The sequence below is a fragment of the Cricetulus griseus genome, chromosome 9 (assembly GCF_003668045.3).
Source record: "Cricetulus griseus strain 17A/GY chromosome 9, alternate assembly CriGri-PICRH-1.0, whole genome shotgun sequence".
Lineage (NCBI taxonomy): Eukaryota > Metazoa > Chordata > Mammalia > Rodentia > Cricetidae > Cricetulus > Cricetulus griseus.
This window is the reverse complement of record NC_048602.1, coordinates 10,301,056-10,320,140: the sequence shown is the minus strand read 5'-3', so window position 1 is coordinate 10,320,140 and position 19,085 is coordinate 10,301,056. Positions and strand designations below refer to the sequence as shown.

At 44.8% G+C, this 19,085-nt stretch overlaps 1 protein-coding gene across 1 annotated transcript in view; it reads left to right on the top strand.

The window, feature by feature from the left end:
• The window catches only part of LOC100756319 (carcinoembryonic antigen-related cell adhesion molecule 6), a 30,993-nt gene that overhangs the window by 5,893 nt on the left and 6,015 nt on the right, over nucleotides 1–19,085 (top strand). Inside the window, exons 3-5 of the mRNA XM_035449105.1 lie at nucleotides 3,641–3,919; nucleotides 4,840–5,094; nucleotides 10,933–11,208. Of these exons, the coding sequence (XP_035304996.1) occupies nucleotides 3,641–3,919; nucleotides 4,840–5,094; nucleotides 10,933–11,208 (810 nt within the window). The remainder of the gene's footprint in view (nucleotides 1–3,640; nucleotides 3,920–4,839; nucleotides 5,095–10,932; nucleotides 11,209–19,085) is intronic.

Genomic DNA, 19,085 nt, shown 5'->3' with positions numbered 1-19,085 from the left:
AGGTAGCTGTGGAGCTTGTGGTCTGTGACAGCTAAGAAGTCACTGTGAGACCCTCTATCTCTCTGCTAATTGCCCATGACTTACCCTCTTATTCCAAGCAGGACTGTGCCTCCCCTGTGTACCAGGCTTTTTCTTTGGGGCCACCAACCAGCTCCCAAACCATGACACAGAGACTTAATATTAATTACGAATGCTTGACCTTAGCTCTTATTTTAATCTGTTTCTCTTTATCTACATTTTGCCTCGGGGCTTTTCAGCCTGCTTTCTTTTTTCTTACTTACTTGCTGTCTCCATGTCTGGCTGGTGTCTGCCTGGCTTCTTGCCCCAGGTGTGTCCCTTGTCCTCTCCTCCTCCTCTCGTTCCTCTTCTCTCAAGCCTAGATTTCTCCTCCTATTTATTCTCTCTGCCTGCCAGCCCCGCCAATCCTTTCTCTGCCTAGCTATTGGCCATTTGGCTCTTTATTAGACCAATGAGGTGCCTTAGGCAGGCAAGTGAGACAGATGCAACACATCTTCCCCCCGCCACACACACACCCTAAGACAGGGTTTTTCTGTGTAACAGCAATGGCTGTCCTGGAACTCGCTCTGTAGACCAGGCTGGCCTCTGCCTCCTGAGTGCTGGAATTACAGGTGTACACCACCACTGCCTGGCTGATGCAACACCTCTTTTTTAAAGGGATATCCCACATTTATTTTATTTTATTGAAAATAGATTTTTCTTTTTTTCTTTTCAGATTTTTTTATTTGAATTAGAAACAAGATTGTTTTACATGACAATCCCAGTTCCCTTCTCCCTCCCGTCCTCCCCTACCACCCCCAACTAAAACGCTACCTATCACATACCCTTTCTTCTGTTCTTCCCCTGACTCAAACTTTCTGCTCCGTCATGACCTCTGCATCCTTCCTCTTCTTCCCTTCTCATTCTCGTAGTTCCCTCCCCCCTCTTCCTGTGCTCTCAATTTGCTCAGGGGATCTTGACCCTTCCCCCTTCTCCAGGGGGCCATGTATGTCTCTCTAAGGGTCCTCCTTGTTTCCTAGCTTCTCTGGTAGTGTGGATTGTAGGCTGGTAATCCTTTACTCTATGTCTAAAATATACATATGAATGAGTACATATCATGTTTGTCTTTTTGTGATTGGGTTACCTCACTCAGAATGGTCTCTTCTAGTTCCATCCATTTTCCTGCAAATTTCAAAATTCCATTGTTTTTTCCGCTGAGTAGTACTCCATTGTGTAAATATACCACATTTTCTCTATCCATTCTTCAGTTGAGGGGCATCTAGGCTTCTTCCAGGTTCTGGCTATTACAAATACTGCTGCTATAAACATCGTTGAACAGATGTCCTTGTTGTATGAATGTGCTTCTTTTGGGTATATGCCTAAGAGTGGATTTGCTGGATCTTGTGGTAGACTTGAGGAGTCGCCATGCTGATTTCCACAGTGGCTGTACAAGTTGGCATTCCCAGAAGCAGTGGAGGAGTGTTCCCCTTTCTCTGCATCCTCTCCAGCATGCACTGTCATTGATCAGTGTTTTTTTTTTTTATTTTAACCACTCTGACAGGAGTAAGATGGTATCTCAGAGTTGTTTTGATTAATGCAACACCTCTTTACATAATTAAAAACACATCCTTATGCATCATTAAACAAATGCAGCATAAACAAAAGTAACACCCCTTTACACAGTTAAAGTAAGATTCTGCAGCCTAAACGAACATAACACATCTTTGCCTAGTTAAAATACTCCACAACACCCCTGTCCGGCTTGCTTCTCTCTTACCTTCTTCCCACAGTAGTGGCTGACTGTTCTCTTCCCTTCCTTCCAACACCTGCAGCCAGACCTCACTGTGGACACAGAAAACAGCCAAGCAGAAGCTTCCATGAGGCTCCACCATTAGCCGGAGATTTAGCTGCCTGTGTCTGACCCAGGCTGCCCTGTGACTGCCATACGACGTAAGCCAGGGAGATCACTTCCATTCGCTATACTGGTTTACAGTATACTGATTTACAGGGAGACTGAAGCTGCAAGCCACAAAGCTCCTGGCCCCTTCCCAACATGCCCCCTGCTTCCTAGAGCCTTCAGGAGGGAGCTGTTTCAACCAGGGCTGGCATGGGCTAGCCCACTTCCACAGGCAGCTGTGATCTAAAGACATCACTATTGTAACAAAGTGAGTTACACTGTGACAGCCTGAAGCTGTTGTCAAGACAGATCTAGGAGTTTGCATCAATTTGCCCCTGCTTGGAGAATGTGATGCAGCTCGGAGTGATGGTTTCCAGGGGTCAAAAGCAAAAGGATAAAGCCATTTCACCTACATTTATTGGCTCTTGTCCACTTTTGCCTTGCCACTCTCCAGAGCAGCTGTGGAATCCACTCTTTGAAACATACTAATACGACATGGCATTTTTTTATATATTAATATAACAGTCGAGGCAGAATTCCCTGGAGCAGGACTCTCAGATCTCTCTACAGGAGAACTATATGTGACCCTGAGGACTTCGGACTTTGGCCTAAGACTTACTGCCCTCTAGAGAGCCATTCCTCTTAGAAACAAGAGCACGGCTCTGCCTGTCCCCCTCACTCTGACACTGGGTCCAGGATGACCACTGAGCCAATATGGGGCTTGCTTCAAGTCTTCCGAGTGTGGTTTCTGATCATCCCTCCAGTGCTTAGTGTTGTATTGCAGGAACCTCCTAGAATCATTGTCTCTACTGATTTTCACTGAATCTAGGGTTAAACATCAAAATGAATAGTTGTTTTCTCTTGGGGGGGTGGGGTTCGAGACAGGGTTTCTCTGTGGCTTTGGAGCCTGTCCTGGAACTAGCTCTTGTGGACCAGGCTGGTCTCAAGAGATCTGCCCACCTCTGCCTCCTGAGTGCTGGGATTAAAGGTGTGAGCCACCACCCCCCTGGCTGAATAGTAGTTTTCTAGAAGTACTACGCCCTTGAAGAAATCATTGTGGGGAACCAGTTGTTTTCTGTTACCTATAGAGCTGTTTTACTGAAGGAGATTTACGTTCGTCACAAGATAGTCCTGGCTCACCTGAAGGTCTTGCATTACTGGATACGGCAAACGGTACACAGTAAGGACTCAAGTGGCAAGGGTGTGGTGTTTTCCTTCAGAAAACATAAATTAGATGAGGGACTTGGGTGTGAGGAACTTGATTTATTGGCTGTTTGGAGTTCAGTTCACAGAAACTTCCTCCCTGCTGCCAGCGAACCTAAAATTTGTCTCGAAGTGACCCTCTTTCTTCAACCAACCTGGGTGCTTCCCAGGGTTGAGACACAATGGGATGTCCCATGGTGGCTCGCCATAACAGCCTTGAGAAGCAAAGCCTCCGAAGACTCACACACAGCACAGCTGGAGGGAGCCAAGCACCCCACGGCCTGAGGTCAGGCAGTGAGGACCAGGAGAGCTAGGCTGGGCTACTGCTGCAGTTCCCGGGGTCAGTCGGCAAGCAAACACTGCATCCCAGTTCACATGCGCGGAAGCCAGTGCTTCTCCCACGCCCAGAGCAGCGGACCCCAGGGGCGGAGTGCCCAGAGCCCCGGGCATCTGTCTGTGGTGAGAGAGGCCCACCCTTGTAGAGAGAGCGCTTTCCGGTATCCAGTACCACACTGATCACTCTTTTCTCTCTTGTCTACACAGCTCGGTTATCCAAACCCTCCATAAGAAGCAATGGCACCACAGCTGTGGAGGGGCAAGAGGCTGTTGAATTGACATGTGACCCTCCCTTCCTGAAAACAACCTACGTGTGGCGGCTAAACGGTAAGGAACTTCCAGGTGACAACAACGTCAGCCTGTCCCAGAGTAACACAACTCTCACTTTACTCAAGGTCTCCAGGCATTTCACAGGACACTATGAGTGTGAAGTCCAGAACCCGCTAAGCGCCTTTCGGAGTAACCCATTCACTCTGGATGTTTACTGTGAGTAACTTCCATCCCTCTCTCATCCTAGCTGCCCAGTATACATCCAATTCTCAGGTCCGAGACACTGACTCTTGCCCCTGAACCAGGCTGCTCCAGGCCCAGCCTGGCAGGCCAAGCCTTAATTTCAAATTCGCCACGGGACACAAAAAGCTTGCCTGCTAATTGGGACCACAGTCAGAGTTTGGGCTTCTGAAACTGTGGCAGTGGTGGTGGGTTCCATGCCCCTTTTTATAGCAAGAAGTAAGCATTAGGCATGGACAAAGGAAGTTTACAATTTTGAGGCTAAGCATGGAGGCATATTGCATCTTAAGATTTACAATTTTTCCTAACAAGGTTTCAGCTAAAATGTATTTACAGAAACCTACAGATTTCCTTCACAGCTGTTTGCAGCTTTTCTGGCATGGCCAGTTTCCCATAGCAGGGAAGGACAGCTGAAAGTCACCTAGGAGCATTTGGTTAAAGTTTGTGGGATGGGGCATATGCTAGGTGTCACGTACAAACCTTTATTAAAAGTTAACTTTGGCCCATGGCAGTTATCAGTTGTAAGTGGTGAAGGGGGGTGTATCATTAAAAAAAAAAAAAACTAACTCCCTAGCTGCAGAGAGCCAATGTAAGAAGCTAACCCTTGGTCATAGCCAGAGCAAAGAAAACCCGTGTTAAAAGTTAATCCCTGTCCTTTACTTAACAGAGTTGATGGTTGTCATTTCCCATTTCTTTAGGCTTGCAGATTTATATTTTTATATTTCTACATTTCTATTCCTGGACCCTTCAACAATTGATTTACAATGATCTCATCAACAACCCTGCTTGGGACAATTGTAAAGAAAGGTTGCCACCTGACTCAGGGATGCACTGACCACAGACCAGGATCTCTCTTTATCCTTTCATGGCATCATGTGTCTTTCTCTTTCCTCCAGATGGTCCAGATACCCCCAAAATATTTCCCCCATACAAATACTTTGAAGAAGGACAAAGCCTGTGGCTATCCTGCCAGGCAACCTCTTACCCTGAAGCACAGTATTCCTGGATTATCAATGGCAAACCCCGGAAATCTGACCAAGAGGTCTTTATCCACAAGGTTAGCCCAAGTAATAGTGGATTATATACCTGCCTCGTCAATAACCCGACAACTGGCCGAGATAATTTCAAAGTTAAAGAAGTTACAGTAGTTGGTAAGTGGCTTCTTATAACACCAGGGCCAATCTCTGAGGTACAGTCTGGGTTTCTGTAAAGAGGGGAGGGGAAGGAACTCCAAAGCCCATGCCCACAGTTGCAAGCAAACCCCAGTCCTCCCCCTAAGGTGCCTTGATCCAGGAGACACCCAGTCCTCCCCGTAAGGTACCTTGATCCAGGAGACACAACGGTCCTCCCCCTAAGTTGCCTCACCAGCACACACCCCAGTCCTCCCTCTAAGGTACCCCACCAGGAGACACCCCAGTCCTCCCCCTAAGGTACCTCACCAGCAGACACTCTTCCCTGGGTGCTCTGACTTCTCTCTGTTGACTTGGGGTTCAGCATGGATTCCACAAGCCTTGGGCCACACATCATTGCTGCTCGTGGGAGATGAGGAAGGAAGGGCTTCTATCTGTCACCCCTTTGTCCTCCATGTCTCTTCTTGTCCTTTACACTCTCCATAGTCTACAAATGAAACATCCAGACATGAAACATGCTCACACTGTTGTTTCCCCACCTTTGGGATGGAAACACATCACCCCCAACAGAAAGATGATGGACAGGACTTCACAGCTCTTGCCAGTTCTACTCCTGACCTGGTTGGTGACTGGCTCTGTTTTGACTCCATCTAGAGTACAACAGGATGGGTAGAGAATTACCCTGAAAGACCTATCCCAAATCTGGATAGAGTCTGAAGCCAATCAACTCCAGAACCTACATGGGGTCGGGGTACAATAATGGTGAAAGGAGAGCCTTGGGGTAGATGTCTCAAAGCCAGGCTCTACCTCTGAAGATGGGTTGTGGACTCTAGTAAATATGAAACACCAGAGAAAACAGACAGTGTGGCTGTGGGATCACTGCTTGGGAGAGAAAGGAAATATGCAAGAGAACAATGAGATGGCTCATCCAATAAAGTGTTTGCCGCTGCAAACAGGTGGAAACAAATTCAGATCCCTGACACCCACATAGAGCCAGGTAAGACAGGCATTTGGAACCCCAATTTGGTAAGGGAAGCACAGACAGTAACCCTGCCCTGGACCATTGGACTATCTGAGACATGCTTAACAGACTAGATTGGAGAATGCCTAGGCTAGAAGAATCTAAGATACAAACTAAAAGCACAGTAAAACTCTTCAATGGAATTCTACCAGAACACATGCCGGAGCTAGGGAAAGAAACTGATACTGGAGCAGAGAGGCATTTTTGAGTCACAAAGAGATATGACCTCAAAAGGACCTACCTGTGATACATTATGCCTAAAATTCTAAGGCTATAAAAGAAAGAAACATTACAAAAAGCTGCAAGAGAGAAAATGTTAACTCAATTACAAAAACAAACCTCCCAGACTATTAAGACCCCTCAGTCGACACCCTGAAAGCCAGGAAAACATTGAATAACTCATTTCAAAACCTGAAAGTAAGTAACCTACAGACAAGATCGTTATATTCAGCAGAGTGGTCTTTTAAAAATCAATGGAGAAGGACGAGGGAGATGGCTCAGGGCTTAAAAGCACTTGCTGCTCTTGCAGAGGACCTAGGTTCAGTTCCCAGCACCAACATTGTGGTTTGCAACCAACTGTAACTTCAGTTACAAGGGATATGGCACCCTCTTCTGACTCTGTGGGCATCAGGTACACACATGGTGCACATAAATACATGGAACACAAACGTTCATGCACATTTTTACAAATAACAGATAAAATCAACAGAGAAATAAAACGCTTCCTAGACAAGCATAAATGATGTCAATGCCTGACCACTTAGTGCTACAGACAACATTAAAGGAACCAGAAATACCAGGGAAGGAGCAAGTCTCATCCATGAGAGCACAGGGTGAAGACTATGCCATGAGGATGACCAACGGGCAAAGGGTAATTACGAAATATTCAACAAGGTCCAACTCAGCAGATGAGTAAATTCCTAATCTGGATAGAAAAGAATAACTGATATTCCAACCAACAAGGAAAATAAAATCACAAGTTTATAAGCACCCAGCCAAGTAACCTCACCCATAGCTCTAGGAAAATGGACCCAAAGCTCCACTTGAAAGAGGACTAGCCAATTGTGTTTTTTAAGTGAATGCATGCACACACACACACACACACACACACACACCTTTGCATGCACACACACGACGATGATTCAATTATTATTTATGTGAATCACACCTGACAAACACAGACATGTGCATGAGCACATACACATATACCTTTGCACGCACATGCATGGCACACACATGAAGATGATTCAAATATTATCTGTAAAAATCATACCTCACTGACAAACACAAACGCACACTGCAAGTGAATATATGGAAGCCAACATACCAAGAAGGAGCCAAGAATGAGGAGTTGCTATACCTGTATAAAGTAGATTTCAAGGCAAAATTACCTATAAGAGATAAGGTACCAACAAAGGGAATGATCCCTCAAGAAATTTAAGTAAGTCAGGCAGTGGTAGTACATGCTTTAAGTCCCAGCACTCGGGGGCAGAGACAGGCAAATCTCTGAGTTTGAGGTCAGCCTGGTATAAAAAGTGAGTTCCAAGACAGCCAGAGCTACACAAAGAAACCCTGCTTCACAAAACTAAACAAACAAAAACAACAACAGAATTGGACATACATAGGTCCAGACACAATAATACAGAATAACTTCAATGCCTGATTCTCAATATATGAGAAACAAAGAAAGGACCAGAGTGAAACTGCACCATGGATCAACCAGACTTAACAAATATTGAGAGCATATTCCACCAGGTAACATGGAATACACATATTCAGCATCTCATGAAATGCTCTCCAACAGAGATCACACTTTGAGGTCATACGCCAAGTCCTAGAAAAATATTTAAAAACAGTTTCTCCTGCCTTATCAGGCCATTTGGAATAATCCTACATATCAGCAGTGGGAAAGAACACAGAACCCATATTAATGCATGGAGACCTAATAACTGAACACTTTTGAATCACTGGTCTCACTGAAAAACCAGACAGGGAACTCACAGATTCCTAGAATCAAAAGAAAATGAAAACCCTCATTTTCACAAGGTTTGCAATACAGGACAGATAGTTCTAAGAGAAAGCGGGTAGCCATGAGTGCTCACATAAGTTTGGGCAGAGACAAACATTGTGGCATTTGCCATCATCCAAGAAGAAAGGAGGTAACGGAAGGAAGACCAAGAGTTCAAAGCCATCATCGGCTGCGTAGCAAGTTCGGGGACACGTGGCTCTGCCACAACACAACAAAACAGGAGGAAAAAAGTCAGGGAAAACTCAAATAACATATTGATAGACTTGAAGATGATTAAAAAATTAATCCACAGAAAACCAGTAGACAGAATGGCATCATGAGGATCAATGTGAAATTAATAGAGCCAGACTGAAGCATAAAACATCAGTGAGAGGCCAGTTTCCCAAGTAAAGGTCAACACCCTCTAAGGAGCTGATGAAAAGATCGGCCACAGCAAGTGGCTTCTGGGCCCACAATCACCAGACATCAATGCAGACCCACACAGGCAATGAACCTGAGGCGGTCCTGGGCAGCATGGCCACACGCTGCATCTCCACTGTACCCTTGGTTCCCTTCATGCAGCGTGCACACTTTGCACTACATATGTGCACGGAATATGTATTGAACAGGCCTCACCTCCCGTTCAGCTTCCAAGCACTGACACGCAACACACTACGTTTTCGTATGCTCCATACAATGTCTTATAGCTGGGCATGGCAGCACAAGCCTGTAATCACATCACGTGGGAGGCGGCAATGGGAGAATCAGGCGTCCAATGTCAGCCATGGCTGAATAGTGAGCTCATGGAATCCTGTTTTCAAAACAGAAAGGATTCTGCTCTCACACAGACGTGTTGGTTCAGTTGTGGGGGACAAAGGCCTTTTTTTAATATTTCCTATTTCTTATTGGGTATGTATGAAATTAGTATATCTTTGGGTTCCGCTGTGTTTGGATACTTAGTTTTTCTTTTAAATTGCTGTTTGAGGGGCTGGAAAAAAATGGCTCAATGGTTAAGAGTATTTGCTGCTGTCACGGAGGACCTGAGTTTTGTTGTGCACTGGCAGCTCACAAAATCCTATACATCTCCTGGGGGATTCATTGAGCTCTCCTGGTCACCTTGAGCACATGTAACCACGTACTCATACACACATACACAGACACATACATATACACACAAATGGGTAAAATCTTTTAAATAAAATAAAACACAAAGTTGCTGCTTGAGTTACCAACTTGAGGGGTGTTTTGGGGTGTGTGGGGTGGGGGGGAGGCATGTTTCCCGTGCATGCATGTCTGATCACTTACATGTCTGGTGCCCACAGAGGCCAAAAGAGGGCATTCAGTCCCCTGGTACTTAACATTACCAATTGTGAGCCACTGTCCGGGAACCTAGAACCAAACCCACATTCTACAAGAGCAGCCTGTGCTCTTAACCACTGTGCCACCTCTCCAGACCTTTAAGTTTCATTTTTGAAAACCACTCTTAAATTCAAAAACATATGTAATTACTTTTACATAAAGTAAAACCGTTTTTTTTTTTTAACAATTCCCAAAATGCCATAAACCACCTCTTCTATCTTGTGCAAGGCCCTCCTCGTGTGACATGGAATTCTCATCAGCATATATGCTGGAACCAGAATGACACAGGAGAGATTAGCATGGCCTTACATAACGATGAGACCCAGATTCCTGAAGCATCCCCTATTTTTTATCTCCTGCTGAGTGTTAAGTTTTCAATAAAAGTTTTAATTATGGACCAAAAAAATTCAATCATGTCATCTGTAAATGGGCAAGTGATTTGAGACGGTGCCTCTGATGAAAAAAGAAGAGGCCATAGAAGCATCCATAGAATACATACAAGACTTAGCAGCAGGGAGATGCAAGGCAAAACTCCATCTCACCCCAGTCAGAATGGCTGTCGTCAGGGAACAAACAGCAAATACTGGAGAAACTGTAGGGGGAAAGTGTCTTTACACGCTGTGTGTGGAAACTTAAATGACTGTGTGGAGCCTGTGGAATCAATCAGTAGAGTGTCTTCAAAACCAAAAACAGGACTACACACAATGGAGGGTATACTCCAAAAACCTCTAAGCCGCCAGCGCAACACAGAGTTATCTGCACACCCATGCACACTGTGGCACTACTGATAAAACCCATACGCACACGTTTGTGTGTGGGTGTGTGTGTCTCTATGAACGTGAGAAGGAAAGGGGACGATTTGGCAGGATGCCGGCAAGAAGGGAGGGACCCGATGAGTGTGAGCAAAGTAGAGTGGCATCTATATCTTGGAAGCACCATAATGAAATGTATTATGTTGTATGGAAATTTACAACTGATGAGCATTTAAAAGGAGGGAACTGTTCCCTGGTAGGGGGAGATGTTGGACATTGGAGCCTAGACGAGATTCTTTTTTTTTCTTTTTTTCATTAAGAAAGAGTATGTTTTTATTTATTTTCATTATTTTTTTTCTTTTCAGATTTTTTTATTTGAATTAGAAACAAGATTGTTTTACATGACAATCTCAGTTCCCTTCTCCCTCCCATCCTCCCCTACCACCCCCCCAACTAAAACCCTACCTATCAATACCCTTTCTAGTAGAGATTCTTGATATGAAAGCTAGACACACGTCCTACGGTCAAGTCTGGGGACACAGTGGATTGAACCCACACAGTTCAAGTGGGTCCCTCACTCTTCCTGTAGATTGCCTCCTAAACCAAAACTGGGCATGCCTGGTGTTAGAAACAACTCGGAGCCTTCTTACACTTTATACTCTGGCCCCCACAAGCTGGCTGAAACCTTTACAGAGAGACGCTCTTCTATTTGTTTGCAGAGAAATTGCGGAAGCCCCATATCCAAATCAAAAATAAAACTGTGCTAGAACACCATTTTGTGGACCTGACCTGCGTATCAGAGAATCCTGGCATCTCCATATGGTGGACATTCAATAACAAGAGACTGAAGACCACAGACAGGGTGGTGTTCACCTTGAACAACAGAAGTCTCACCATAGGACCCATCACAAAGGAGGATGCTGGGGCATACCAGTGTGAGGTCTCCAATCCCTTCAATTCCAGGTTAAGCGACCCAGTCAGCCTGGCTGTACTCTGTGAGTGATCCAAGTTCTCTTTCCCACACATCTTACAGGGAACTTTGTGAATTTTATTATATTATTACTGGGTAGATCACAGTGCCATGCTGCATATAATGGAGGTCAGAAAACAGCTTTATGGAGTAGGTTCTTTCCTTCCACCTCTACCTGGGTCATAGGGATCCAACTCAGATAGGTTTTTTTTCCCCACTAAGCTCTTGTACACTCTCTACCATCTCCAATGCCTCTTATTGGGGAATTCCTTACTGATACTGTGTAAAATAGATGGCAGACACGGGGAGACGTCTATGACCTGAGACACTAAAACAGTGAGGCAGTGTAGCACCCACCTATTACCCCACACTTGGGAGGCAGGAGGATGGAGAGTAAGCCCAGCCTGGGATACAGAGGAAGACCCCGTCTCTAAATTGTTTGAATACAAATCAAACCAAGACGTAAACCCATTTACCAAGTGGTTAAGGGGTAAGCTCTGAGTCAGGCATGTGGTCACTGGTACCCATGGGTAACTGGTGCCAGGGAGCCCACGGATATCAGAGCCTTTGGACGGATGCTCTAGTTCCTTGAAAACATGGCAACGTTTCCATGTGAGTGTGCATGCTATCCCTCACACTGTATGTTATGGTCAGGTTCCAGCATCTGATACAGCTCCACCATGAGGCAAAGAGCGCTGTTGTTAGTGAGAAACGATGCCAGGAAATGTCTATGCAGTTTTCGGGGCAGAGACAATTGTTCTGCAATGTTTTGTTTTGTGGGGGCCTTTTTGTTTGGGGGAGGGGAGTGTCCCATGCGACCCAGGCATCCTCACAGTATGTAGATGGTGACTGTTTGCCTCCACCTCCCAGGTGCAGCTCCTACAGATGTGCACCCCACATCTGGGTTCCTCCGAATATGTGTTTGGCTTGGTCCAGGGCTCTGGATGGAATCTGTGAATGGAGAAGGCTGGCTCTCGTTGTTTCTTCTCCTGTATCTGCTGTTCACAGCATGGCCTTGCACAGGATTCTTTTCTGTTTGTTGACAGAAACATGAAGTTTCCTGTCTTAGCTATCTTCAGAGGCATTGGTACAGTGCTGTGTAGCAATGGCCCATCCCCCATAACTTCAGCATTTTAACATACAAGCCTTTAGAGTCATTAAATGTTAGCTGTGGGGACAGTGACAAGGCATGTGTGCGAGTCGCCGGCACCCGTGTATAACCAGGGTGTGGTAAGAAATGACAAGGTGGAGACAGGAGGATTCCTAGAACTTACTGGCCCAAGTGATCTAGCCAACTGGTGAACTACAGATTCTTGAGACTGCCTCAAAAGAAAATGAAAACAAGTGGAGAGGTGGGTTGTGGAAGTTCTCGGCTTCAACTTTTGGTTTCCTCACAGATGTGCACACACGACACATGCAGTCACACATAGAAAGACGATAGCTCCTCTCCCTGCCCCTGTATCTACCACTCCGCAAGTTAGCCTGCTACCAGACTCACGTGAGAAGAGTAACACTTGAACAGTCCTTGTATATCTGCTTTCCTTCCCTTAGCATAATACTTTCAGAGCTTATCCATTTTGCACCATGTATCAGAATTTTACCATTCTGTTTTGTTTGAGACAGGAATCTATTTTTTTTGGTTTCAGTCTAGCCTTGAATTCTCAATCCTCCTGCTCCAGTCTCTTGAATGATAGAAACACAGGCATATGCCACCATGCTCAGTTCATTTTTTTGAGACAATAGTTTTCTATTTTATGATTGTACCGTGTGCGTATGTGCCACGTTCTCTTATTTTTCATCCATCAGTGGGCTTGTGAAGGTTGTGAGGATGGTGTCTGTGGAGATCCCTGCATCCATGCATCTGGCTCTCCCGGACATACACCCAGACACACAGTCACTGGGTCTAATGGTAATCCTGCTTTATTTGTTGCTGGTTAGATTTTTAGAATAAGGTATTACTCTGCATCCCAGTCAGTGGTGTGTGCGGTGTATACTTGTAAGATGTGTGTGGTGTGTGATGTGTGTGTATGTATTGTGATGTGTGTGTATGTGTGAGTGTGCATGTATCTGTAATGTGTAGTGTGTGTGTATGTGTAGGGGTGATGTGTGTGTGGTGTGTGTATGTGTGTGTGATGTGTGGTGTGTGTGTGTATGTTTGTGTTGTGTGTGTGTATTGTGTGTGAGTGTGTGTATGTGAGAGAGTGTGTGTGGTGTGTAGTTGTGAGTGTGTTATATGAGTGTATGTGTATGTGTGATGTGTGTATGTGGTGTGTGACTGTGTGTGTATGCTTGCGTGGTATGTGTGGTGTGTGATATGTGTGTGTGTTGTGTGAGTGTATGTTTGTGAGAGTGTTTGTGTATGTGTGGTGTGTAGTATGTATGTGTGTATGTTGTGTGAGTGTGTGTATATGTGTGTGGTGTGTGTATGTGTGTGTGTGTGCCATATGTGTTGTGTGTGTGTATGTGTGATGTATGTGGTGTGTGTGTGTGTGTGTGTGTGTGTGTGTGTGATGTATGTGGTGTGTGTGTGTGTGAGCCTATATTCCAGGTTTCAACAGTGGCTGCCAGTGTTCCAACTCTTTTTTTTCTTTTCTTTAGTAATAGCTATCCTTATGATGTGGATCAGTATGTTACTGCAGTTTGGGAAACATTTTCACAATGACCTAGTAATGCTGAGCAGTTCTTCATTTGTTTATTGTCCATTTGGTTTGGGGGTTTGGTTTTTTTTTTAAGATTTAATATATATACAGTATTCTGTCTACATGACAGAAGAGGGCACCAGATCTCACTATAGATGAGATCATGTGGTTGCTGGGAATTGAACTCAGGACCTCTGGAAGAGCAGCCAGTGCTCTTAACCGCTAAGCCATCCCTCCAGCCCCTGATTGTTTATTTTTAATACCACATCCTTCCTTTCTTTTTAAATTGAGCTGCTTGTGTTTTTATTGTTACTGTTGTTGAACTGTGAAAGTTACTTGATGTATTTTGGCCCATGCTCATATGTACAGTATCATTTTTTAGCACTTGAAAATGGTCTTTCCGCTCTCTTGATACTTGCTCTATTACTGGTTAATGTTGCTTTAACTGTCATCCCAACTGTACATAGTCTGGAGAAGTAGAATGTGATCTTTGATGTCTGTGTACAATACAGAATGGCTAAGTCAACCTCAGTCATCTCCCACTTGTTATGGTAAGACGGTAGAAATTCATCTTGGCTGCTCTGAAATACACACTACCATTGACTATGATTCTCTATGGGTTACTTCTAACCCACACCTCTTTCCAATGTGAAATCTATATCCTGCTACCAACAGCTCCTCGGTGTTTCCTTCCCCCAGCCAGTCCCTGGTGAGCACCATCCAGTCTTCTATCTGCATAGAAGTTCAGCTCTGTAGCTGGGCAGCCGTTTCCTCTGAGATAAACATTTGGTTGAGGTCAGAAGGAAAACAAACTCACAAGGCTCAGGAAGCTCCTGAAACTAACAATACCCTCTCTCCTCTCCCTAAAGTTGTATAGAGTACCTGTGTCTGGGAAAGTAGGCTTTCCCACCTGCCAAGCTGCCTGTGATTGGCATGGGGACTCTGGGCATGCAGCTTCATGAGCTGTTACCCATGCTGAGGTGAGCTTGTCTGTGATGTGGCTGTCTTCCAGTTATCTATGTTCCTAAAAGTAACCCTAAAAAAAAACTCCCTGTCTCAGTAAGGTAGACTTAAAGAAATAGTTTGGTCAGGTTTGGTCTACCATTTGTTAACGACTCCTCTGGAAAAGTCACACAACACAGTTGGCATCTGAACAGGGGCTGACAGAACCAAAGATGAGTTGAGGAGAGGTGACTGCAAGCCCTCTGTAAGGAGCCACAGAAAGGGGCATCAAGATGGATAACTGAAGCTGACCACTGTAAGGGTGGAATGTCCATGAAGCACTAACACGATGGCTAGCTTTCCTCATGGGACATGGGATTGCACACCTGTTTGATATATCGGTGATATTCCATGCAATAGGTAGTAAGACATGATACCAAAACCAAGCACACTGAGAACAGCATGTCCATTTGGCAGAAACCCAGAGTAGTCATCTTTTTCTTCTTGGTATGGGGTGGTGTTGCATTTACTTTTCTGTTGCTGGGAAGACACAGCGACCAAGGCAACTATAGAAGAAAGTTTATTTGGAGCTTACAGCTTCTCTTGGGACCCATGGGGGCAACTTACAGTAAGGAGGAAGAAAACATGGTGGGAGTGATAGACTCCCCGCAGGTCTGACCTTTAATACGGGGTATCGAATGTTTCAACACACAGAAGGATTTTGAGGTTCAGTTCAAGTAACTATGATAATCTGTTCCTGAACTGCTTGATTTGGGAAAGGATTTTATTTTTTTCAAATTTTTTTATTTGAATTAGAAACAAGATTGTTTTACACGAAAATCCCAGTTCCCTTCTCCCTCCCCTCCTCCCCTACCCCCCCCCAACTAAAACCCTACCTATCATAGGTCCTTTCTTCTATTCTTCCCCCGACTCAACCTTTCTGCTCCCTCATGACCTCTGCATCCTTCCTCTTCTTCCCTTCTCATTCTCGTAGCTCCCTCCTTGGGAAAGGATTTTAAACAAACAATGAAAGCTCCAACCAGAGCCTGGATCATGAGGATTCTGTTTGGAGTGTGGAGGGATCGGCCTGAGGAGCAGAGATGAGGAGAAACTGAGTGATATAGCCACCCATCCACCCTGAGACAAAGGCTGTATAACCTGAGGACCAATGGCAGAATCAGTCTGGGATTGACTGGCTTATAGGATCTATTAGGGACACTGTTACCATCACATAAAATCTCCAGCAGTATTAGGATGTGGAAGGGGACAGAAGGACAGCTATTTCTTTTTAATAACTTATTTAATTTTATTTTATGTACATTGGTGTGAGGGTGCCAGTCCCCTGGAACTTGAGTTATAGATCTTGAGCTGCCATGTCGGTACTGGGAATTGAACCTGGCTCCTCTGGAAGAACAGCCAGTGCTCTTAACCACTGAACCATCTCTACAGCCCCAGGACAGTTATTTCTAAGAAAGTTGGGTGTGGAGGTAGAATTCCACAGCCAGTTTACTGAGCCACTGACAGAAGAAGCTTGCGACAGGCAGAGGACCTTAGTGGCTTTGCAGAGGTCCACAGTAGGACCTGTTCTTCATGAGATGGAAGTTCTTTAGTGCCTACATGATTTGGATGCATGCAAAGAAAGCCTGCAAAGTACAAAATCAAATGGCTGACAAGCCCTTGATGCCCAAAAGTCTTCTGTTCTCAGGTTCTCAGGTTCTCTTGACACCTCTGCTTTGCTGGCACAGTTGAGAAAGCACAGCCAAAACCAATGTAATGAAGCTTTTGCCTTTTTCTAAAAGCTTTTGAGTTTTTAGTTGTGTGATTTAGATTTCTGGTCTGTTTAGCGCTGTTTTTGCAGGTGGTACTAGGGAAAGCTATTTGGTTTTCTAAACAGTGTCTCAGGACCTTTGTCAGAAGTAACTGAGGGGTGGTCAGGATGCTTCAGCAGACAAGGGTGCCTGATGTCAAGCATAACTGCCTAAGTTTGGTCCCAGGACCCACATGGTAGAAAGAAAGAACTGACCCCCTGCAGTTGTCCTCTGATGACCTCACAAAGTCCCTGGAACATGCCCAAACACACATAAACACAAAATAAATAAATACATGAAAAAATCATTTAGATACAGGGATGCAGTTGGACAAAGGAAATTCTGGCTTGGGGTCTTGATCTGTTTTGTTGAGACAGGGTTTCTCTCTCTAACCTAGGCTGCTCTAGAGCTCCCTTTGCCATCCAGGCTCACTTCCCCTCACACACCCAAACTTAGAAAATAAATCGCACTCTGAGAAGGAACAGATAGGAATCACATCCCATGCTGAGTGAGCTTCCCCAGGATCACACCCCATGCTCAGAATATGTCCCCATTCTTGTGGCCACCTTTGGCCACCACTAAGTCCAAGTATCGGGCAAAAGCCTGGAGATTTGGATGAACGACAAGACGCCTGATTCACTTTCTGAGAGAATGTCTCTCACCTTTATTGTGGAGCAGCCTTATATACAAACTTACAAAAACCCCAGGTCAAAGGGTTCACAACAGGATGTTGACCCTAGTGGGGCAAGGTCAGGAAAACAGGAGGTACCTGTGGTTATGGTGGAAAACAACTCTTAGGGACCCCGTGGGGGCTGGGTCCCAACATCTCCCCCTTCTTTATATATAAAATCACAGTTATCAAGTAGGAACTATAAGATTTCAACCTTTCCATCTTAGTGTGTTTCTATAACCATCTATCTTCAACTCTATCAAAGACCACAGAAGGTTAATATATAAACTCTAGAAGTGACAGAGACATCTTGCTTCCTAGACAGTCAACCAAAATTTCTTGGTAACGTTGGGGCATCCACCTTTAGCCAAAGGCCACAATGTGTGTGGCAGACTTCTCAGCTAAGCAGGAAATTCTAAACTGTCCACCTGAATTGGCAGTTTGTCATTTTTTTTTCTGTGTCCTGTAGAATATCTGGCAGACTCTTTCATGAAGCAGGAACCCTTTAGGACTGTCCATCAACAGTCACTTTCCTATGGGTCCTGCATGTCCAGTTTACAAAGCAAGTTAAACAGTTCAGGCAATAATAGCTTCTTGCCCAAATGGCTAGTCTTGCCATGTCAAAGGTAAATTCTATAACTAGTTTCTTGGATACCCATCTTCCTCTCAGATGTAATTGGTGTGTCAGGAGCAGTTGTGTCTCACTGTCAAGAAAAATCCTAAACCATTTAAATGCCATATATTCTGTAGGTCTTTGAAAGTTTTGAAGACTATCTGTATATCTAGAAAACCTAACTAATATCAACAAATGAAGATACATTCCAATAATACAAAGTACCAACAAATGAGAATCCATTCCAATACAAAGTATCATTTCTATATCATATTCCTCCTTTTTCCTTTAAAAAGTGATTTACTGTGACCACTACCATTTCTAAATGAAAACAAATATTCGGATTACCTGGGCCATTGCTTCAGGGGGGTCTTTCCCTGTGAAACCATACCAGTCTGGAAGGAACCCACAGCTCTTCACCCTCCATGGAAACAAAAGCAGAAATTTCCCTCCCAAGTAAGCTGTACTTTAACAACTGTTGCTCCTTCCCCAGCAACTAAATGATTTAAAGACAACACAATAGCATTCTTTTGTTAACATTTACACATTTACAATCACACTTCATACACACTCATACACACGTGTGGCCACACCATACTAACAGAACATACATACATGTTTTAAACAAAGCTCACAAAGGAGAGGAGGTGTCGGGGGATGGCCATCCTTAGCATAGCTTGGCATCTCTAGAGGGTCTTGAGGACTGCCGTATCAGTACTGGGAGGACCAAGACCTGGTGATAGGTGACTTGAAAGGGAGCTCATTGATGACAGTGTGGTTTCTCAGGTCAATGGGTGCTGGCTTTGCTTTTCAGCCAGGCTTGAGATTACAATTGACTGGGGGTGGCTGGATCTCAGTTCCTCAGCTGGAGCCTCTATGAATAGGAAGGGCTGTGGGTGCAGCACTGTGCTCATGGGGATGTAAGAATCTGGTTTTACAGGCACATAGTTGTCATCAGAGCTGGCACTGTCTGATCGACCCATGATAGTCTTTTCTGGAGATTTAGGAGACCAGCAGGCGGTTTCTCTACCTCGTGTTGGATACTTGTAGTCACTGACTGGAGGTCTTTGTTGAGGGCTGCCCCACCAAGGTGTCTTGGGGTGCCCTGGTGGGGGAGTTATGGCTGAGTCCCCTAGAAAGCCTCCAAATTCCCTTCACAGGGTGCCTTGAACACACATCCTCACTATCTGTGGCTGCCCTTGGGGTGGCTGTGTGAAGCCAGGCTATGGA